This window comes from Halichoerus grypus, chromosome X, assembly GCF_964656455.1.
Source record: "Halichoerus grypus chromosome X, mHalGry1.hap1.1, whole genome shotgun sequence".
Taxonomy (NCBI): Eukaryota; Metazoa; Chordata; class Mammalia; order Carnivora; family Phocidae; genus Halichoerus; species Halichoerus grypus.
Window position 1 is genome coordinate 55,522,193 of NC_135727.1, and position 25,306 is coordinate 55,547,498.

At 36.9% G+C, this 25,306-nt stretch overlaps 1 protein-coding gene across 1 annotated transcript in view; it reads right to left on the minus strand.

The window, feature by feature from the left end:
- Positions 1-17,097: 17,097 nt before the first annotated feature.
- KLHL4 (kelch like family member 4) overlaps positions 17,098-25,306 on the minus strand; it is a 169,567-nt gene continuing 161,358 nt past the window's right edge. The window contains 2 exon segments of the mRNA XM_078063878.1: positions 17,098-18,541; positions 20,072-20,243. Of these exon segments, the coding sequence (XP_077920004.1) occupies positions 18,482-18,541; positions 20,072-20,243 (232 nt within the window). The 3' untranslated portion in view covers positions 17,098-18,481.

Below are 25,306 nucleotides of genomic sequence, written 5' to 3' on the forward strand. Positions count from 1 at the left end.
TCTCTAGGCTTGAGGGGAAAAAAAGAAAGAAGACATCAGGGAGACCATTAACACAGAGATAAAAAAGTTAGAGAATCAATCAGAGATGAAGTGTGCAATAAACAAAATTGGAAACATGCTCGAAGTAATGAACAACAGGCTAGAAGAAGCAGAGGAATGAATTAGTGACATAGAAGACGAAATAATGGAAACTAATGAAGCTGAACAAAAGAGAGAAAGAATTCTTGAACACAAGCATAGTCTTACAAAACTCAGTGACTCCATCAAACATAATAACGTTCATATTATGAAAATCCTAGAAGAGAGAAAAGAGGGCAGAAAATATATTTTAATAAATAGTAGCTGAAAACTTCCCTAATCTGGGGAAGGAAACATCTAGATAAAGGAGGCATAGAGAACTCCCATCAAAATCAATAAAAGAAGGCCAACACCAAGACATATTGTAATTAAATTTGCAAAATATAGTTATAGTGGGGGTGCCTGGGTGGCTCAGTCAGTTAAGCATCTACCTTCAGCTCAGGTCATGATCCCAGGGTCCTGGGATCAAGCCCTGCATTGGGGTCCCTGCTCAGTGGGGCATCTGTTTCTCCTTCTCCCTCTGCCCCTCCCCTCCACTTGTGCTCTCCCTCATCTTCTCTCTCTCTTTCTCTCAAATAAATAAATAAATAATCTATAAATATATATAGTTATAAAGAAGTAAGAAAAAAGTCCTTAACTTACTAGGGAAAACTTATAGGGCTTGCTGTAGATTTCTCAACAGAAACTAGACAAGCCAGAAGGGAGTAGTGTGACATATTCAACATGCTAAATGGGAGCTATATGCAGCCAAGAACACTCTATCCAGCTAGGCTATCATTCAGAATGGGAGAAAGGGTTTCCCAGACAAACAAAAACTAAAGGAGTACATGCCCACTAAACCAGCCCCACAACAAATATTAAAGGGGACTCTCTGAGTACAAAGGAGAGACCAAAATTGAAAAACACAAGAAAGGATCAGAGAAAATCCCCCCTAAAAATGACAAAACAAGTAATAAAATGGCAATAAATACATATCTATCAATAATTACTTTGAATGTAAATGGACTAAACACTCCAGTCAAAAGACACAGGATGTCAGAGAGGATAAGAAACAAGACCCATCTATACATTGCCTACAAGAGACTTATTTTAGAGCTAAAGACACCTGCAGATTGAAATTGAAGGGATAGTGTAACATTTATCACACAAATATATGTCAAAAGAAAGCCAGATTAACAATACTTATGTCATACAAACTAGACTTTAAAACAAAGACTGTAGAAGAAATAAAGAAGGGCACTATATCATAATAAAGGGGACAATCCAACAAGAAGATATAACAATTGTAAATATTTATGCACCCAACATGGGAGCACCCAAATATATAAACAGTTAGTAACAAGCATAAACAAACTAATTGATTATAATACAATAATGGTAGGGGACTTTAACATCCCACTTACATCAATGAACAAATCATCTAATCAGGAAGGAAAAAAAGCAAAGGGAAATATGAGAGAGAGAGAGAGAGAGAGAGAGAAAGAGAGATACCACAAAACAGACTCTTATCTTTAGAGAACAAACTGATGGTTACCAGAGGGAGGTCAGTGGAGGAATGGGTTAAATAGATGATAAGGATTAAGGAGTGCACTTGTGATGAACACTGGGTTTTGTATGGAAGTGTTGAATCATTATATTGTTTACCTGAAGCAATATTACGCTGTATGTTAACTGGAATTTGAATAAAAACTAAAAACAGCAGAACCAAATATAAATCAATCAATCAATCAGTAAACAATGGCTTTTAATGGCAAACTGAACCACATGGACTTAACAGATATTCAAAACATTTCACCCCAAAACAGCAGAATACACATTACTTTCAAGTCCACATGGGGCACTATCCAGAATAGATCTCATAGTAGGTCACAAATCAATCTTTAACAATTACAAAAAATTGAAATCATACTATGTACCTTTTCTGACCACAATGTTATAAAACTAGAAGTCAACAACAAGAAAAAAATTGGAAGGACCACAAATACATGGAAGTTAAACAACATGCTACTAAACAATGAATGGGTCAACCAGGAAATCAGAGAAGAAATAAATACATGGAAACAAATGAAAAAAAAAAAAAAAATAACACAAAGGCCCAAAACCTTTGGGATGCAGCAAAGCAGTCCTAAGAGGGAAATACATAGCAATACAGGCCTACTTCAAGAAACAAGAAAAATCTCAAATAAACTACCTAACCTTACATCTACAGGAGCTAGAAAAACAAAAAACAACAACAACAACAACAACAAAAAACAAAACAAAAAACAGCAAATGAAGCCTAAAGACACCAGAAGGAAGGAAATAATAAAGATCAGAGCAGAAATTAGTGATATAGATACTGAAAAAAACAATAAAACAGATCAACAAAACCAGATGCTGGTTCTTTGAAAATATTAAAAAAATGACAAACCTATAGCAAGACTTATCAAAAAGAAATAAGAAACTACCCAAATAAAATTACAAATGAGAGAGGATAAATAACAACCATCACCACAGAAATACCAATAATTATGAGAATATTATGAAGAATTATGTCAACAAATGGGACAACCTGGAAGAAATGGATAATTTCTTAGAATCATATATACTACCAAAACTGAAATAGAAAGGAATAGAAAACTTGGACAGACCAATAAACTGCAAAGTTACTCAGTAATAAAAAATCTCACAATAAACCAAAGTCCAGGGCCAGATGGCTTCACAGGCATTTTTTTTTCAAACATTTAAAGAAGAGTTAGTATCTATTCTTCTCAAATTATTCCAAAAAATAGAAAGGAAGGAAAACTTCCAAATTCATTGAATGAGGCCAGCATTACCCTGATACCAAAACCAGATAAAGATTCCACCATAAAGAGAGAACTATAAGCTAATATCCTTGATAACATAGATGCAAAAATTTCAGTAAAATACTAACAAACCAAATTCAACATGACATTAAAAAAAAATCATTCACCATGATCAAGTGGGAGTTATTTCTGGTTTGCAAGGGTGGTTCAATATTCGCAAATCAATGAATGTGATACACCATATTAATAAAAGAAAAGATAAGAACCATATGATCATTTCAATAGATGCAGAAAAAGCATTTGACAAAATACAATATCCATTCATGATAAAAACCCTCAACAAAGCAGGTTTAGAGGATACATACCTAAACATAATAAAGGCCATATTAAAAACACACAGCTAATATCATCCTCATTGGAGAAGAACTGAGAGCTTTTCCTCTATAGTCAGGAAGAAGACAGGGATGTCCATATTCACCACTGTTACTTAATGGACAGTGTGTCCATAGTCACCACTGTTACTGGAAGTCTTAACCACAGCAGTAAGACAACAAAAACAAAAGGCAAGTAAATTGGCAAGAAAGAAGTAAAAATTTCACTATTTGTAGATGACATGATACTCTATTTAGAAATCCCAAAGCCTCCACCAAAAAACTGCTAGAAGTGATAAACGAATTCAATAAAGTCACTGGATACAAAATCAACATAAAGAAATCTGTTGCATTTCTATACACCAATAATGAAGCAGCAGAAAGAGAAACTAAGGAATCAGTGCCCTTTACAAATGTATCAAAAACAATAAGATACCTAGGAATAAATCTAACCAAGGAGGTGAAAGACCTGAAAACTATAGAACACTGATGAAAGAAACTGAACATAACATAAAGAAATGGAAAGACATTCCATACTCATGGACTGCAAGAGTAACTAATGATAAAATGTCTAAACTACCCAGAACAGTCTACACATTTAAGGCAGTCCCTATCAAAATACCACCAACATTTTTCAAAGAGCTAGGACAAACAATCCTAAAATTTATATGGAACCACAAAAGATCCCAAATAGCCAAAGTATACTTGAAAAAAAAAAAAGCAAACCTGGAGGGATCCCAATTCTTGACTCCAAGTTATATCACAAAGCTGTAGTCATCAAAACAGTATGATACTGGCACAAACATAGACACCTAGTCCAATAGAACAGAATAGAAAAAACAGAAATGAACTTACAATTAAATGGTTAATTAATCTTTGATATAGCAGGAAAGAATATCCAAAGGGAAAAAAGAATGTCTCCTCAGCAAATGGTGTTGGGAAAACTGGACAGCAACATGCAAAAGAATGAAACTGGAGCACTTTCTGACACTGTACACAAAAGTAAATTCAAAATGGATTGGAGACCTAAATTTGAGATCTGAAACCATAAAAATCCTAGAGGAGAACACAGGCAGTAACTGCTTTGATAAATGCCATAGCAAGTTTTTTTCTACATATTTCTCCTGTAACAAGGGAAACAAAAGCAAAAATAAACTATTGGGACTTCATCAAAATAAAAAGTTTCTATACAGCAATGGACACAATCAACAAAACTAAAAGGCAGCCTATGGAATGGGGAAGATATTTGCAAATGACATATCTGATAAATGGTTAGTATCCAAAATATAAAAAGAACCTATAAAACTCAACACCCAAAAAATTAATAATCAAATTTTAAAAAATGGTCAGAAGATATGATTAGACATTTTTCCAAAGAAGATGTACAGATAGCCAACAGGCACATGAAACGATGTTCATCATCACTTACCGTCAGGGAAATGGAAATCAAAACTACAATGAGATATTACCTCACACCTCTCAGTATGGCTAAAATCAACAACCCAAGAAACAATGGGTGTTGGTAAGAATGTGAAGAAAGGGGCATTTTCTTGTACTGTTGGTGGGCATGCCAACTGGTAAACATTATGTAAGTTCCTTAAAATGTTAAAAATCCATCTACCCTGTTATCCAACAATTGCACTACTGGTATATACCCAAAGAATACAAAGATACTAATTCAAAGGAATGCATGCACCCTGATATTTAGAGCAATATTATCTACAATAGCTAAATTATGGAAAGAGCCTTAATGTCCATCAACTAATGAATGGATAAAGAAGATGTGGTATATGGTATATAAGTGGTATATTGTATATGTAATATATATGTATACATATATATCCATATATATAGATTACTCAGTCATGGAAAAGAATGAAATCTTGCCATTTGCAAGGACATGGGTATAACTACAGAGTATTATGTTAAGCAAAATAAGTTAGTCAGAGAAAGATTAATACCATATGATTTTACTCATATGTGGAATTTAAGGAACAAAACAAAAGAGCAAAGGAAAAAAACAAGGAGGGAGGTAAATCACAAAACAGACTCTTAACTATAAAGAACAAACTGATAGTTAGCAAAGGGGAGAGGGGTGGGTGCTTGGATTAAATAGTTGGTGGGGATGAAGGAGTGCACTTGTGATGAGCACTGGGTATTGTAGAGAAGGGTTGAATCGCTATATTGTACACCTGAAACTGATATTGCACCGTGTGTTAACTAACTGGAATTTAAATAAAAACTTTAGGGGCGCCTGGGTGGCTCAGTCGTTAAGCGTCTGCCTTTGGCTCAGGTCATGATCCCAGGGTCCTGGGATCGAGCCCTGCATTGGGCTCCTTGCTCCACGGGAAGCCTGCTTCTCCCTCTCCCACTCCCCCTGTTTGTGTTTCCTCTCTCACTGTGTCTCTCTCTGTCAAAAAAAATAAAATCTTAGGGGCGGAGCAAGATGGTGGAGGAGTAGGAGACCTGGATTTCGTCTCCTCTCAGGAATTCAGCTGGATAGGGATCAAACCATTCTGAACACCTACAAACTCAACAGGAGATCGAAGAAAAGAATAGCAACAACTCTCTGAACAGAAAAGCGACCACTTTCTGGAAGGTAGGACGTGCGGAGAAGTGAATCCGAGGCGTTATTCGGGAGAATAGATGGCGGGGGAGGGGCCTCCGTCCGCCGCTTCTGGCAAGTGATAGAGCCATGGAGCACAAAATCGGAACTTTTAGAAGTCTGCTCCGATGAGGGACGTCACTCTGGTGGCGAAGTGGGGGGTGGAACCCTCACGGGACAGTGTGGTCTCAGGACCCTCGGGGTCACAGAAAGACCGGGGGTGCCTGAGTGTGGCAGAGCTCCCAGGTATCGGAGCAGGGAAGCCGGCTGCAGAGACGGAGCCCAGGCGCGGGCTCTCAGCTCGGGGTTGCTATAAACCGTGATCCGCGGCACAGTCGGGCCACTGCTCCTCCAGCAGGGACCCAACAAGCGGCAGATCCGGGGAGACTCACCTTCTTCCCCCGGGAGGAGAGGTGCGGGAGCGCACCGCGGGGATCTGCTGGGTTTGGAGACTCCACCCGGGGTCGGGTGCCAGATAGAAAGGCGCGGTCACAGGCCGGGTGAGCGCGGAGTGCGGCCGGAGACCGGGGAGACGGGAGTGACTGACTGCTTTTCTCTGGGGGCTCGCTGAGGAGCGGGACCCCGAGTTCACGGCTCCGCCGGGGCGGAGACTGGGAGGCCGCCATTTTCACTCTCCGCCTCCAAAGCTGTACGGAGAGCTTGCAGGGAACAAAAGCTCCGGAGAGCAAACCCCAGCAGATCACTTAGCCCGGACCGGCAAGGGCGGGGCAATTTTGCCTCCAGCAAAGACATTTGGGAACCACGGCAACAGGCCCCTCCCCCAGAAGATCAGCGAGAACAGCCAGCCAAGACCAGGTTTACCGATCAATGAGAACGGCAGAACTCCAGCGCTAGGGGAATACTGCACATAGAATTCATGGCTTTTTTACCATGATTCTTTAGTCTTTCAAAGTTAATTATTTTTTTTAACTGTCTTTTTTTCTTTTTTCTTTTTTTTCTTTTTTTTTGAATTTTTCTTTTTCCCTTTTTCAACCAACATCTTATCAATCCCTTTTTAAAAAAAAAAACATTTTTATTTTTCGTTTTTAAAGTCATATTCTATCCCTTCATAGTAGTTACCCATATTTTTGGCATATATATATAAGTTGTTCTCTCTTTAAAATCTTGAGATAGTTTCTTCTAACAGATCAAAATATACTCTAAATCTCTAGTGTATGGTTTTTTTCTACTCCCCTGCCTGATCACATTCTCTCCCTTTTTTCTTTCTTTTTTTTTTTATACTCTTCTTTCTTTTTTCAAACAACTTATCAAATCCTTTTATAAAATTCTTTATAATTTCCATCTTTACAGTCATATTCTATCCCTTCATCATATCAACCCTTATTTTTGTACATATATAAGTTTTTCTTTCTTTAAAATTTTGGGAGGGACTTTCTTTTAACAGACCAAAATACACCCAAAATCTAGTGTGTGGCACTGATCTATAAACCAGCCTGATCATATTTGATCACATTCTGTTTTTGTTTTGTTTCATTTTGTTCTCCTTTTGTTTGTTTTTATCTTTATCTTTTTCTTTTTCTTTTTTCTTTTTTTCTTTCTTTTTCTTTTTTCTCTCTTTCCCTTTCTTTTCCCACTGCTTCAGGTCTTTTCTGATTTGTTTAGAGTATATTTTCTGGGGACGTTGTTACCCTGCTAGCATTTTGTTCTCTCATTAATCTATTCTCCTCTGCACAAAATGACAAGACGGAAAAAATCACCTCAACAAAAAGAACAAGAGGCAGTACCGACTGCCAGGGACCTACTCAATACGGACATTAGTACGATGTCAGATCTAGAGTTCAGAATCATCACTTTAAAGATACTAGCTGGGCTTGAAAAAAGCATGGAAGTTATTAGAGAAACCCTTTCTGGAGAAGTAAAAGAACTAAAATCTAACCAAGTAGAAATCAAAAAGGCTATTAATGAGGTGCAATCAAATATGGGGGTGCTAACTGCTAGGATAAATGAGGCAGAAGAAAGAATCAGTGAGATAGAAGACCAAATGATGGAAAATGAAGAAGCTGAGAAAAAGAGAGATAAACAACTACTGGATCACGAGGGCAGAATTCGAGAGATAAACGATACCATAAGACGAAACAACATTAGAATAATTGGGATCCCAGAAGAAGAAGAAAGAGAGAGAGGGGCAGAAGGTATAATGGAGCAAATTATAGCAGAGAACTTCCCTAATTTGGGGAAGGAAACAGGCATCAAAATCCAGGAAGCACAGAGAACCCCTCTCAAAATCAATAAAAATAGGTCAACACCCCGACATCTAATAGTAAAACTTACGAGTCTCAGAGACAAAGAGAAAATCCTGAAAGCAGCTCAGGAGAAGAGATATGTAACCTACAATGGTAGAAACATTAGATTGGCAACAGACTTATCCACAGAGACCTGGCAGGCCAGAAAGGACTGGCAGGACATATTCAGAGCACTAAATGAGAAAAATATGCAGCCAAGAATACTATATCCAGCTAGGCTGTCATTGAAAATTGAAGGAGAGATAAAAAGCTTCCAGGACAAACAAAAACTAAAGGAATGTGCAAACACGAAACCAGCCCTACAAGAAATCTTGAAAGGGGTCCTCTAAGCAAAGAGAGAGCCTAAAAGCAACATAGACCAGAAAAGAACACAAACAATAGACAGTAAGAGTCACTTTACAGGCAATACAATGGCACTAAATTCCTATCTTTCAATAGTTACCCTGAATGTAAATGGGCTAAATGCTCCAATCAAAAGACACAGGCTATCAGATTGGATTAAAAAACAAGACGCATCGATATGCTGTCTGCAAGAGACTCATTTTAGACCCAAAGACACCCCCAGATTTAAAGTGAGGGGGTGGAAAACCATTTGCCATGCTAATGGACACCAAAAGAAAGCTGGGGTGGCAATCCTTATATCAGACAAATTAGATTTTAAACCAAAGACTGTAATAAGAGATGAGGAAGGACACTATATCCTACTTAAAGGGTCTATCCAACAAGAAGATCTAACAATTGTAAATATGTATGCCCCTAACATGGGAACAGCCAATTATATAAGCCAATTAATAACAAAAGCAAAGAAACGCATTGACAACAATACAATAATAGTGGGGGACTTTAACACCCCCCTCACTGAAATGGACAGATCGTCTAAGCAAAAGATCAACAAGGAAATAAAGACTTTAAATGACACACTGGACCAAATGGACTTCACAGACATATTCAGAACATTCCATCCCAAAGCAACGGAATACACATTCTTCTCTAGTGCCCATGGAACATTCTCCAGAATAGATCACATCCTAGGTCATAAATCAGGTCTCAACCGGTACCAGAAGATTGGGATCATCCCCTGCATATTTTCAGACCACAATGCTTTGAAACTAGAACTCAATCACAAGAGGAAAGTCGGAAAGAACTCAAATACATGGAGGCTAAAGAGCATCCTACTGAAGAATGAATGGGTCAACCAGGAAATTAAAGAAGAAATAAAAAAATTCATGGCAACCAATGAAAATGAAAACACAACTATTCAAAATCTTTGGGATACAGCAAAGGCAGTCCTAAGAGGAAAGTATATAGCAATACAAGCCTTTCTCAAGAAACAAGAAAGGTCTCAAGTACACAACCTAACCCTACGCCTAAAGGAGCTGGGGAAAGAACAGCAAATAAAGCCTAAACCCAGCAGGAGAAGAGAAATAATAAAGATCAGAGCAGAAATCAATGAAATAGAAACCAAAAGAACAGTAGAACAGATCAACGAAACTAGGAGCTGGTTCTTTGAAAGAATTAACAAGATTGATAAGCCCCTGGCCAGACTTATCAAAAAGAAAAGAGAAATGACCCAAATCAACAAAATCATGAATGAAAGAGGAGAAATCACAACCAACACCAAAGAAATACAAACAATTATAAGAACATATTATGAGCAACTCTATGCCAGCAAATTAGATAACCTGGAAGTAATGGATGCATTCCTAGAGATGTATCAACTACCAAAACTGAACCAGGAAGAAATAGAAAACCTGAACAGACCTATAACCACTAAGGAAATAGAAGCAGTCATCAAAAATCTCCCAAAACACAGAAGCCCAGGGCCAGATGGCTTCCCAGGGGAATTCTACCAAACATTTCAAGAAGAATTAATACCTATCCTTCTGAAACTGTTCCAAAAAATAGAAATGGAAGGAAAACTTCCAAACTCATTTTATGAGGCCAGCATTACCTTGATCCCAAAACCAGACAAAGACCCCATCAAAAAGGAGAATTACAGACCAATATCCCTGATGAACATGGATGCAAAAATTCTCACCAAAATACTAGCCAATAGGATCCAACAGTACATTAAAAGGATTATTCACCACGACCAAGTGGGATTTATCCCTGGGCTGCAAGGTTGGTTCAACATCCGCAAATCAATCAATGTGATACAATACATTAACAGAAGAAAGAACAAGAATCATATGATCCTCTCAATAGATGCAGAAAAAGCATTTGACAAAGTACAGCATCCTTTCTTGATCAAAACTCTTCAGAGTATAGGCATAGTGGGTACATACCTCAATATCATAAAAGCCATCTATGAAAAACCTACAGCGAATATCATTCTCAATGGGGAAAAACTGAGAGCTTTCCCTCTAAGGTCAGGAACGCGGAAGGGATGTTCACTATCACCACTGCTATTCAACATAGTATTGGAAGTCCTAGCCACAGCAATCAGACAACAAAAAGAAATAAAAGGCATCCAAATTGGCAAAGAAGAAGTCAAACTCTCACTCTTTGCAGATGATATGATACTTTATGTGGAAAATCCCAAAGACTCCACCCCAAAACTGCTAGAACTCATACAGGAATTCAGTAAAGTGGCAGGATATAAAATCAATGCACAGAAGTCAGTGGCATTCCTATACACCAACAACAAGTCAGAAGAAAGAGAAATTAAAGAGTTGATCCCATTTACAATTGCACCCAAAACCATAAGATACCTAGGAATAAATCTAACCAAAGAGGCAAAGGATCTGTACTCAGAAAACTATAAAATACTCATGAAAGAAATTGAGGAAGACAGAAAGAAATGGAAAAACGTTCCATGCTCATGGATTGGAAGAACAAATATTGTGAAGATGTCAATCCTACCTAGAGCAATCTACACATTCAATGCAATCCCCATCAAAATACCATCCACTTTTTTCAAAGAAATGGAACAAATAATCCTAAAATTTGTATGGAATCAGAAAAGACCCCGCATAGCCAGAGGAATGTTGAAAAAGAAAAGCAAAGCTGGCGGCATCACAATTCCGGACTTCCAGCTCTACTACAAAGCTGTCATCATCAAGACAGTATGGTACTGGCACAAAAACAGACACATAGATCAATGGAACAGAATAGAGAGCCCAGAAATGGACCCTCAACTCTATGGTCAACTAATCTTTGACAAAGCAGGAAAGAATGTCCAATGGCAAAAAGACAGTCTCTTCAACAAATGGTGTTGGGAAAATTGGACAGCCACATGCAGAAGAATGAAACTGGACCATTTCCTTACACCACACACAAAAATAGACTCCAAATGGTTGAAAGACCTCAATGTGAGACAGGAGTACATCAAAATCCTAAAGGAGAACACAGGCAGCAACCTCTTCGACCTCAGCCGCAGCAACTTCTTCCTAGAAACATCGCCAAAGGCAAGGGAAGCAAGGGCAAAAATGAACTATTGGGACTTCATCAAGATAAAAAGCTTTTGCAAAGCAAAGGAAACAGTCAACAAAACCAAAAGACAACTGACAGAATGGGAGAAGATATTTGCAAATGACATATCAGATAAAGGGCTAGTATCCAAAATCTATAAAGAACTCATCAAACTCAACACCCAAAGAACAAAGAATCCAATCAAGAAATGGGCAGAAGACATGAACAGACATTTTTCCAAAGAAGACATCCAAACGGCCAACAGACACATGAAAAAGTGTTCAATATTGCTCGGCATCAGGGAAATCCAAATCAAAACCTCAATGAGATACCACCTCACACCAGTCAGAATGGCTAAAATTAACAAGTCAGGAAATGACAGATGTTGGCGGGGATGCGGAGAAAGGGGAACCCTCCTACACTGTTGGTGGGAATGCAAGCTGGTGCAGCCACTCTGGAAAACAGTATGGAGGTTCCTCAAAAAGTTGAAAATCGAGCTACCATATGATCCAGTAATTGCACTCCTGGGTATTTACCCCAAAGATACAAAAGTAGGGACCCAAAAGGGTACGTGCACCCCGATGTTTATAGCAGCAATGTCCACAATAGCCAAACTGTGGAAAGAGCCAATATGTCCATCGGCAGATGAATGGATAAAGAAGATGTGGTATATATATACAACGGAATATTATGCAGCCATCAAAAGGAATGAGATCTTGCCATTTGCAACGACGTGGATGGAACTGGAGGGTATTATGCTGAGCGAAATAAGTCAAACAGAGAAAGACATGTATCATATGACCTCACTGATATGAGGAATTCTTAATCTCAGGAAACAAACTGAGGGTTGCTGGAGTGGGGGGTGGGGTGGGAGGGATGGGGTGACTGGGTGATGGACACTGGGGAGGGTATGTGTTCTGGTAAGCGCTGTGAATTGTGCAAGACTGTTGAATCTCAGATCTGTACCTCTGAAACAAATAATGCAATATATGTTAAGAAAGAAAAAAAGAAGAAGAAGAATGTAGCAGGAGGGGAAGAATGAAGGGGGGGAAATCGGTGGGGGAGAAGAACCATGAGAGACGATGGACTCTGAAAAACAAACTGAGGGTTCTAGAGGGGAGGGGGGTGGGAGGATGGGTTAGCCTGGTGATGGGTTGAGGAGGGCACGTTCTGCATGGAGCACTGGGTGTTATGCACAAACAATGAATCATGGAACACTATATCTAAAACTAATGATGTAATGTATGGGGATTAACATAACAATTAAAAATTAAAAAAAATAAATAATAAAATCTTTAAAAATAAATAAATAAATAAAAATAAATAAAATTTTTAAAAATTGTTTTGCTTGTCTACTCTGCTGCCTTTTTTATTTGAAATATAGTTGATGTCTCTTTCTCTCATTTTTAAATGTAATCATTTATAGCTATTAATTTCTCTCATATCACTACTTTCTCTGTATCCCATAAGTTTTGGTATATTGTGTTTTCATTTTCATTTATCACAATATATTTTTCTGATTCTTTTGTGGTTTCTTCTTGAACTCATTGATTGAGTGTATTGCTTAACTTCCAGATATTTGTTAAATTTCTACTCTTCATTGTCATTGATTTTTAGTTTCATTTCACTATGCTAGTAAAAGTTTGTTTATATGATGTTAAGTTTTGTTCAACTTATTAATACTTGTTTTATGACTTAACATTTGGTCTATCCTGGAGAATGTTCCATGAGCACTTGATAAAAAATGTGTATCCTGCTCTTGTTGGTTGGAATGTTCTGTATATACCCATTAGGTCCAAATGGTCTATAACATTTTTCAAATCCTCTATGTACTTATTGATCTTCTGTCTGGTTGTTCTATCCATTGTTAAAAGTGAGGTATTAAAGTCTCTTACTATTATTGAACAGTGTATTTCTCCCCTCAATTCTGTCAATATTTGCCTCATATATTTTTTAACTCTGGCTATTTCACATATATATTCATCAGGAATATTGGCCTATATTTTTCCTTCTTTATGTTCTTATCTGGAATTTGTGTCAGGGTAATGCTGGCCTCAATAAATGAGTTTGGCAGTGTTCCATCCTTGCTGGAAACCTTGGGGACCTTGGTGTTGGAATAGGTTGAAAGCCTGGGACAGCATAGTCATTTTGGCACTGAGCTCTTCTAAATCTCTGGGTTTACCGGTGCCCCCCAGAGCCTGGGTTGCAAGTATTGATTGGGAGCCTGAAGCCACAGGAGCAGTCCAAGGCAGCAGGAGTTAGCCAGCACTGAAACGTTCTGGGAACCTCTGGAGCCTGTTAGGAGCCTATTGCCACAGGAGCTGCCCAAGGTCACAGGAGCCAGCAGGTGCTGGGGTAAGCTAGAAGCCTGTGTTTATGGGAGCCTGTCAGGAACCTAGTGCCTGGTGGGCTGGATCCTGGCACTTCTGAGGCTGCCTGAGATCATGGAAGCCAGCAAGCAACAGAGTTAACTGGGGGCCTCAATTCACAGGAGCGCTCTAGGAGCCTGGAACTGAGGAAGCTGATGGGAGTGCAGAATCACTTGGATCCACTGGCCACCTGGGACTGCTGGAGCTGGCTGGTTTCCTCATGGGCCAGAAGCTTGAGTTTGCAGGTGCCCTCTGAGAACCTAGAGTCCAGGAAGTCACCTAGAATCAGGGACTTGGGCTGCTGAAGCTGAAAGGTACCAGTGTGAGAAGTGAGCTTGGCTTCATGGGAGCCTGCTGGAAGCCTGGTGCTATAGAAACCACATGGGTCCATGGGAGTTACATGGGGCCACTGGTGTCAGCAGGTACCAAGATGATCTGGGGGCCTAGATTTGTGGAGTCCTGCTGGGATCCAAGTGCCATAGAGACCACCTGGTGCATCAGGAGCTTCTTGAGTTCACCCGAGCTGGCAGGTGCTGGGGTGAGCTGGGGATCTCAGTTCCTGGAAGCCCACTGGGAGCCTGGGTGTCACAGGAGGTACCAAAGGCCACCAGAGCTGTCAGGGACCTGGGTGCAACAGGAGCCTGGGTTACCAAGAGCCTATTGGGATCCCTGCAGTATAAGCCACCTGGAGTCATGGGAGATACTTGTGGCTGCTGTAGACAGGAACCAAGGTGAGCCAGAGACCTGGACTTGTGGTAGCCTGCTGGAAACCTTGTCATAGGAACTGCTTTGGGACAGTGGAATAAGCAGATGCTGAAGTGATCCTGGGACTGGGTTCATGGGAACTCACCAAGAACTTTGTGCCAAGGTCAGCATTTGGGGCCGCCAGAGCCAGTAGGCACTAGGGTGAGATGGGGGCCTGTGTTCCTGGGAGCCCTCAGGGAGCCTGGTGCCAAGGGATCCTCTTGGGGTTGCTGGAATTTGCAAGTAAGGAGGTGAGCAGGACCTTAGTTTGTGGGATCCCACAGCAGTCCTCCTGTGAAAGTTACCTGGGGCTGTGTGAGCTGCCTGAGGCCACCAGAGTAGGCAGGCACTGGGGAGAGTTGAGTATATATATATATACACATCATTATAGTCTAAGATACAGATTTTTAATAAATATGACACTGGGATACTAATTTTGAAGATAGTAATGGGCTTTTACCTCTTAACATTTACTCATGTATGAGATTCTCCGTATTTTGCTAGATGTGACCACTTCCCTCATCATTTATGTTCTGTGCATATGTGTGTGTTAGGATTGTAACAGGAATGCAAAAAAAAAAAAAAAAAAAAAAGATGTCAATATTAAACTTTTAGCATGTAAAATAGGATTTTCCCCTAATCTGTAGCAGGCAACAATCTTGAAAAATGAGTATTGTCAAAAGAGGGAAAAAATATAAAAACTTTTTAAAAGTTTCCTTTGACATATAGAAAGCCAGGTTGGTGTAATAGGAAGTTCATGTGGTATCTTCCACAGACAAGAGAGAAAATATTCTTTCCATCATTCAGGTTGGGGCTTACTGTATCCAGGAAGAGGAATATGATGTAAAAGAAGTCCATTACAAAGAAGAAAAGTAACTTGAAAAATCTCTCCCCCTACCTTAGATGACTGTGGTAGGAGAAAGAAAACAGAATGACCACAGGTAAGGAAACACGTTTTATGGTCTTTCTTTTCCTGGACTAAGATTTCAGGCTAGAAGTCTTATTAGAAAGCTTAAGAGCAAATCTGAAATCAGAGGAATTTTTGTTCTATTCCCTATTTGGGACTTTAGGCAGAGACCTCCTTTCAGTGTTCCCTCCATATCAAAATGGGTCAGCAACCACATGTGAGTCAAGTTAAAGGATGACATAAGCAGAGGAAGGAACCAAGTTTAGTGCCCTAGTCTCCTTAAGCTCCTGTGTGGTATAGAAGGAATTTAGATGTTTCCTGCATGCCCTATGGAAATACAGGTAAAATAGTTGATGGTGTTGTCTAGAAAGTCATCATAAAGGCTGAGTGCTGCAGAGTGGGAGATCCTGAGCAAGGTTGTAGTCATTACAGAAAAATCAAAAACTAACATTGTCTTTCCAATATGAGTACAGTGTCTGAATGCATCAGCCTTTCCACTAGTTGAGAGAATATATAAAATAACTCCATTTCTTATCCTTGTTAGCTTGAACCAGCCTCATAGGTCATCTCCACTACAATATAGTAACAAGGGGCTTACCCATATGACTCCTTTTACCAACTAGGTTTGACTGAGGCAAGCACAGTTATGTTTTATTGCCCTGAGCCTCTGTATTATCTCCATTCTAAATGCTCAGATTTACTTAAACTTTGGCAATCCAGCTAAGCCATAGTGGCCTAAGCACAATTTTCAAATACAGCTGTGCAGCCGTAGCCCTAGGTGATATATGGAGATATATATAGATATAGATATATAGAAAAATATTACTAGTCTATATATATTACTAGTCAATATCTGATTTAAATGAAGCAAGCCCAAATAGACAATCAAGAAGATACTATTCAATTTCTGCTTACCTGACCAGGCATGACTCTGGACATGATCTCCCTATTGGTGCCATCTAGCAGTAACTGGAGCATTGTCAAACTGGGCTGTGATAGGTCTGATAGGTTCTTTGTTCTTTCTTTTCCATTGGCCCATCCTCCAATTTAACTTGGAGGCCAGACTGTGCTCTAGGGATAAAAGTTACATAAGACTACTTCTACATGGGGGCGCCTGGGTGGCTCAGTCGTTAAGCGTCTGCCTTCGGCTCAGGTCATGATCCCAGGGTCCTGGGATCGAGTCCCACATCGGGATCCCTGTTCGGCGGGAAGCCTGCTCCCCCCTCTCCCACTCCCCCTGCTTGTGTTCCTGCTCTCGCTGTCTCTCTCTCTGTCAAATAAATAAATAAAATATTAAAAAAAAAAAGACTACTTCTACATGGATTTGAATAAGATGAATTTAACAATTCAATAGAGCTGTGTGTGTATTTATTTTTTACAGCATTTCTATGTCTCCATCTCTACACCCTTAGAACTGAAGATGTCTATAGACCTGTATTTATAATTAAAGACAGTGGCAGTGATAAGAAACAAAGGAGGGAAATTTTATTTTTGTGTTTAAATATTTTAGCTATTGGGACAATAAATATAAAAACTAAATTTAAGCTACACTTAACATAATCTGAAGTCACACTATAACCAAAGCATATAGATTTTATTTAAATTCATTTTGTCAAAATACAGATATTTTTGTACAACTTATGTTGCTCTTTTTTAAAACTTAAAAGGTAGTAGTACATGTTACAAGCATCTCTCTGGGTTTTATTTGTTGGTTTCACATACTACAATACAAAGCCTTTTAAAAAGAACATTGCATAAATTCTGAAATCACATGTTTACTTGAAAAGTTACTTTCATATAGAAGTTCTTTTCAATATTTTCTCTTAAATATTTCTATAATGGGATAAATGGAAGTAGGGATTTAAAGGTAAAATACTACCCAGCCAGCTATTTTTTTAAAGTTTTTTGTAGCGCATATATCCTTAACATTTTCTTCTGGATGAATATAATATTAACAGAAACATGTATTGGTACATAAAATATAATTATAGAACTAACCATGAATATTGAACAGTTTGGTGTTCCCGTGTGTTAATATTGTAGAACACCTTCTCAATTTTCCTGTTCTTTGAAAATTGTTTTGTTTTTGAAAAATTCTTTAACTTAATGATAGTTGTTTACAGAGTTCAAAGAAATGTTTGAGAATACTATTTTCTATACAAACGAGGCCCTGACACTCTAAAGCTGAGGTCACAGTCTGTATCAATATGATAAATATTTACTATTTTATTACATAGATTGTATATGAAATTACAATATTTTACTGGTAACAAATTTAGTAAGACAATATGTTAAAAAATACTACATTTGTATGTGTGCTTTGGAAGATGGTACTGTAAAAGAGTAAGTCTGTGAAAATTTTAATATACTGTGATCAGCATAAAATATTATGTAAATGAGTTATTTTTTTTAGCCCAAACCCAGTAATAGCCTTCCTGTTGGTAAAATAAGGTATTATTTAGCTATTTGGTATATTTTTGATTAGAGAATGATGTCTTACTGAAAATCAGATTTCATATTTTAAGCTTTAGATGTTTTCTTTTATACTGTATTTCAGAAAATAGAGTACCTTTTGTGTTTTGAAATAGAAAATGTTCTTAACTTCTCATATTCTTAACTTAAAAATTACCAATGCTTTTACAACCTTTCATACCTTGGCCACTATCTGTTTCCCTTAAAAATTTTAGTAATGAGGCTAAACCTAGACTATTGGATTTCCACTTACATTATCAGCTGCAACAACACATACATTTAACACCTATATGTAATTCATGTTTGAAAACTTGCTTTAACTTCACAAATGAGAGAAATTATAACTACATATTAAAATGACACAATAATGTTCCTGTTTGATTACTAATTGAAGGAAAGAACATGTTTCTTCTTCTCTTCTTCCTAATCCATTTCGTGAAATGACCAGTTTCACTCCTATTGATAAAAATAGCTTTATGGCAGCTTCACCACCACAACACATGCACCAGCTCTTCCGATGTTGACAGGAACTTCCTAACAGTGGAAAAAAAAAAAAAAAAAAAAAACAAGGAAAGAAATACTGTCTTAATGAACTTTGTCTTCAGCATAATATATATATATATATAATATACCATGTTGGAGTTGAACAAGTCCTTAGCTATTCTGGTCCAACCTTCACCTGGTATAAAGATGGAAATTGCAGCCCAAATAACTGTCCAGTGTGGTGGAAAGAATATATTATTTAAATGATGTAAAGCTGAGTCTGAGAAGCAGGTGATTTTGGTTGATAATTTTCTCATTTGAAAAATTACAGCTAATAAAAATTACAGCTAAAATTATTAGCTTGAAATCCTTCAAAGTTTTTGTTAGGGTTAAGTGAGATAATGAATAAAAATAATTTGGCAGATAGTGGTTATAATTCCATTATTTGTTAGTTCTCTTTCACTCTTTCCAAGGTCACACAATGAAACAGTGAAAATCCAGGAATAGAATCTAGGTCCCTTAAGCTACTGGTCTGCAATTTTCAGAAAAGTAAATTCCACAAGCTTAGCAAACATTTTGGTTATTGTATTTGACTTAACAACTCCTTGTTTGCTTTTTTTTTTTTTTCTTCCATTCCTAGCTGGTTCTAAACACTGATAAAATAAGGAGCTACCTGCATGGCAGAATTTGAGTGTTTCTGAGGGTCTTAACAAATCAAATTGTTGGAGGAGATAGAAAGCCATTGTCAGCTGTCATTATATTAATACATATTTATTTAGAACAGTAACTAGCTTACTGTGTAGAATATAGAACAGCATGAAGTCAGTATAAGGGAAGGTGAAGTTAGATACAAAATAAAAATGTTTGCCTGTTTGTGGAAATGATCAGTTAATCATACTTTATTATTTTTTTATTAAGCTGCCATTTAATTAACAGAACACCATTAGATATTTTTTTAATAAATCCAGTATTATCACTAGAAAAAAATGTCAAAAGCATCAAGTTTGCCTTTAGCATCCCCAAGATGTCCTTCTTGTACTCTCAGAATTTCTTCTGATACCCAGCATTCTTGAGAGGGTTTAATCCAGTCTCTGTTCACTAAATTCCTTGAATGACTGATTAAGAATTAAGAGTGTTGTAGTTTATACAACCTCTATAAAAGGGGACTGAAAAAAATTTCCCCTGGTCAACAACCAATAAGAAGACACAGATATTTGTTGATGAGGACATTGCACTTTGGTTCTCAAGTCATAATACATACTTAGAAAGTTGGCCAGAGTAAGGCTTTCAAATTATTGAATTGGATTCACTAAAGCTTTTGAATTATCAAATTGGATTCACTTTTCTATGAAAGGAATGAGTCCATAAAGCCAAGAGAATGCTCTGTTCTCTTTCATATAAGTACTGATGGATCCTGCCAATGATAAATTAGATCAACTAACTGTACTCAATAGTATAGGTAAAGCAAATACTGCAAATTTCACTAAAAGATTCTGGGTAGGCCCTAATTCCAAACATATATTGTAAAGACTTTTATTAAAACCTGAAATGTACTAATTTCAATACTTTCAATGAAAGTACCTCTTTCCATTCATCTTTCTGTGCGTCATATGACTCAACAGTGTTCAAATAAGTATGTCCATCATATCCTCCAACCACATAGAGTTTGTCTCCAAGGGGACATACAGCAACAGCATCTCGAGGAACACTCAGAGGTGCTACAGTTGACCATGAATCATTTTTTGGATCATACCTTAAGAGTTTAGGAAGACAATTAAAAGATGAACTCCAATAATGTTAAAAATAATAGACATTAATAAAATGTATACTTATCCAATATAAGGAATCAAAAACACCTTATAAATAGCAAGTTTAGTCCAATAAATGTTAAAAATAAGTATATGAAAAATTCTTTTCAACCATAAGACATCACTCAAAGCATATCAAAAATGTATTTCCTTTCCAAAGTACTATGCATCCTTTGATTAGTACTTAGATTCTCTATAAGGAAATTTCACATATTAGCATCTTATCATTACGAGAAAAATGTCCCCTCTCTCTTTTAGTATGCTGGTTGGAGAGCTTTTGTTTTTCTCTTATTCTTTGTTTATCAAAAGTTTTTTGTGAGATGCCTTATCTTGTTCATGTGAGAGCCCACATTTCAAGTAAATCTGAATATAATTGCCTTCTTGTTTTGTAGAATGTAGTACCCTGGTTTTAGTATTATTTGTAGTTAGAATGACCATAGTTTTATCCTATCATTTTCCCCATGAATGTTCCAATTTATCTTCACAGGAGGAATTTTTCCCATTTTAATCTGAAGTTAACTCTTTATCCCTAAACCTTTTCTGTAAGCTAAATGAAAGAGAATTCAGTAAGTAATAAAACCTTCTCCAGGAATTCTTTCCTAAAATTTGAAGCCTTTTAAAAAAAAGCATAATACTAAAATCTGAAAGGGGTGGACAATAAAAGAAGACTTACATAATTATACATGAAAATATTCTCTGCTTTTATATTGGCCTATTTGTAAAACCCAGTGAAAAAAGTTTATTTTACAGAATAAATTTTTATTTATTACCTCCTACTAATGTTCTTAAATTTCTATTACCTCTTTTATTTCTGTTTTCATCTCTTAAGATATATTCTAAATTATCTGATCTCGGCTTCCATTTGAACTTGATCTCACATCCAGTAATATTTTTAATAATATCTGAAATCAGCAAGAATTAAAATAACCTCAGTGTTCCATACATATTGTTGATTGTCATGTAGCATATCATCTTCAATTCTGCTGTTGTAATAAAACCCAGAACCAGAAAATCCATAACTGTATGCTTTAGCTAAGCTAAATGTTCAACAATAATTTGCTATTATTAATTGGTGCTGCCCTCAACTAACTGACTACATACATAAATGAATGGTGAACCAGGGCTCACAGAAGGATTTCCTTACAAATTTGCATCTAAACTTGACTTTCCTGTATGTGCATAATAATTAATGCTCAAAGATCTGTCTAATGTTAATATTATCTCATTATTGTTTGATTAACAAGAGATATTTGGGTAATATTGAATCTTTTGAAGAAAAAAATTGGCAATAACGTTACTATCTGTAAAGACACACAGGAGAAGTTATTAAAGAAAAAGCACTTATTTGTGGAACATAAGGAATAACATGGAGGGCATTAGGAGAAGGAAGGGAAGAATGAAGGGGGCGGGAATCAGAAGGGAAGATGAACCATGAGAGACTATGGACTCTGAGAAACAAACTGAGGTTTTTAGAGGGGTGGGGAACTGGATTAGCCTGGTGATGGATATTAAGGAAGACACATACGGAATGGAACACTGGGTGTTATACGAAAATGATGAATCATGGAACACTACATCAAAAACTAATGATGTACTGTATGGTGACTAACGTAACAAAATAAAATAAAATTTAAAAAAAGTTAGCCACTATATCACTTTCAAATTAAAATAACATCATGTCTCTCCCTTTTTGTTTTTGTTTTCTGTCTCTCCTTACTTTGAATACAGTATATATATTCTAATAGAAACAAAATGGAGTCTGAAGTAAAGAGAATTAGCTATGGCCTTATTCCTACACTTAGAGAAATTAGAAATAATTTGCTTGACTACTTTGCCTCAATTTTCTCATCAACATTATAGAAATAGTAATCCCTGAATCAACCAACTTGTTTATGTGATGATTTTAGAAACATTTAAATTATTACCTTAAATAATTGAATGAGATTCTTAAGGTACCGAGTAGGCCAACACTGTTTTAGTTGTAGAAAACAGAAAAATTGTCTCAGACATAAAAATGAGGATTATCTGATTCCATAGAATGTAAACTTTTGATTGGCTTTCTACTAATAGAACTATTTTACAACTCTGTAGGTGTTATTGTAGAAAACTGTTTTCTTGTACAAATGAATTTTGCCTAATGGAGATAGAATTAATTTCCACCATGTAGAAATGGCCACCAAAGATTAAATTCTACTCTCCTTAGGATATTAACTACTTTTGCACCTATTAACATTTTTTTTTCAGTATTCCTAATTGTCTATATGTCTTTTCTTCAAAGACTCTTTTGCACCAGTTTTAACATCTTATGGGTTACCTCATTAATTAATGAATCATAAAATCCTTGACCCATGTTAATTTTATATTTGTATGAAAGTCATAATTATAATATTTTGAAAATTATATTTTAACATTAACCATTTTCTCAAGGTCTTTTCAAAGAAAATGCCAATAACGGGATAATAATAGTAATAACAATACTGGTCATTACAAAAATAATACAAACAAAAACAACCATCAACTAACTTCTACTGAGTACTTCACAGGTGCAAGACAATGTACTAAGTTCAATATCATTTATTATATTGTACTCTATGGGATTGACACTGTAATTATTCCTTTTTTTTTTTTTTCACATGAGGAAAATGATGTTTGTGGATGTAAAATAACTGGGTCAAAGTCACCTAACTTGTAAATAGTGAAACTGGGATTTGAACGGAGATTTGTGTGTCTCCAAACCAAATACTTTTAACTAGTATGCTATATATTTTTTAGTACATGTGAAGTGCTCTTTTTTCCATTAATTTTTTTCAAGATTTTATTTATTTATTTGAGAGAGAGCATGAGTGGTGTGAGGGGCAGGGGGAGAAGCAGGTTCTCTGCTGAGCAGGGAGCCTGATGAGGGACTCTACCCCAGGACTCCGGGATCATCACCTGAGCTGAAGGCAGATGTTCAATTGACTGAGGCACCCAGGTGCCTCTCCATTAAATTTTTTAACTGTATCTGAATATTTAAAAAAAATCGGTATATTTGGAAATGTAATTATGTCAGTAAATAAGGTTAAACATTTAATTATTTGGATGTTTGTATATATTTAATTTTGTAGTCTGCACTATGAACTTTATCAAAAAATATGAACTGAGTTTATGTTTTTCTAGTTCTGTGTGTAAATGTCTATTTAAATTAGTATCAACACTTTAAGAAATTGTTAGATTAATTTTATAGTGAACAGTCTGTTGTCCTAAAATACAGCCCAACTCCTTTCTCTTTCAGGTCTTAACATACAATTCCACAATGTCAGGGGTTCATAAAGTAAAGCCAGGGAAATGCTGGCATAGTAAGCGGTTATAAGATGGTTATTTAAGTAAAATATTTTGGGGCGCCTGGGTGGCTCAGTTGGTTAAGCGACTGCCTGTGGCTCAGGTCATGATCCTGGAGTCCCTGGATCGAGTCCTGCATCGGGCTCCCTGCTCGGCAGGGAGTCTGCTTCTCCCTCTGACCCTCCCCCACTCATGTACTCGCTCTCTCTCATTCTCTCTCTCTCAAATAAATAAATAAATCTTTAATTAAAATATTTTGTGTATTCTAGATTTTTTTTCTTATGAAATGTGTCCTTTTCCTTACCAAACTTAGTTTTGTAGACCTATACATTTAGGTACAAGGAACCAAGCAAATGCAACATAAGTTATACCATTAAGATCTAACAAAAAGCCTTCAAAGCTATAGTCAAACAAAGCATGGATTCTAACATCCATAACGAAAATCTCTTACTAACTTGGGTTTATTACAAGAAAATTGCTGTCATAAGGGCTTAAGACATTATATTTGTCTATATATTTACATGATTTAATTTTTAACTAAGATGAAATTTTTGTGAAGTCAGGTTCAGTTTTTATAGTAACAAACTTTTATGACCTTTTATTTACTAGATATAATCATATAACTGAGATATCACACAGTCAGAAGTGACACAGCTCTGATCTCGGGCTAGTAAAATCCATGGGAAGTAGTAGTACACATGTCTTGTGAAAGATATAGGGATATTACTGATATATATAGAACTGGAGCAAGAGATTACTGATTGAAGATTATAATAGAAGAACTAAGGCCTAAGAAGTATCATGGCTGAGACTCTTAAACAAAATAAGACATTTATTTTTTAGTATTTATTTATCTATTTGAGAGAGAGAGAGAGAAAGGAGGCACAGAGGGAGATAGAGAGAATCTCAAGCGGACTTCCTGCTGAGTGTGGATCCTGATGCAGGGCTCGATCTCACAATCCTAAGATCGTTACCTGAGCAGAAATCAAGAGTCAGATGCTTAACCAACTGAGCCACCCAGGTGCCCCAATAAAGAATCAAAACACACACAGGCACACACTCATAAAATGGCCCAGGAAACACACACCTAAGAAAGGTCTGAAAAGACCTCAAGTCTTCATGCTGGCTTGACCCCAGTCACAGAACATAACCTGCCTATTAGTGAGGTTTCCCTATGAATGGAGCCAATCTTCAGAGACTGGGAAAGGTATCTGTTATTTCAAATGCCCAGTTTTCCACAAAAGATCACAAAGAATACAAATAAACAGGAAAGTGAGTTTCATTCAAAAACAAAACAAAACAAAACAAAACAACAAAGAAATCTCCAGAAACCATCCCTGCAGAAACAGAGGCTTCTGATTTACAAGATAAAGCCATTAAGACGACTGTCTTATATATGCTCAAAGAGCTAAAAGAAAAACAGACTAAAGGGAACTAAAAGATCAGGAACAAAAAGAAAACTAAAGGAAATCAGTAAATGATATATGAACAAAATGAGGATGATAACAAAGGGAAATAAATTATGAAGAACCAAACAGAAAATCTGGAGCTGAAAAAATAAAATCACTGAATTGAAAAATCACTAGAGGGGTTCAGTAGGAGACTCAGACAGGCAGAAGAAAAAATAAGTTAACTTGAGACAAGTCATTCAAAATGATCAAGTCTAGGGAGCAAAAAGAATAAAGAAAAG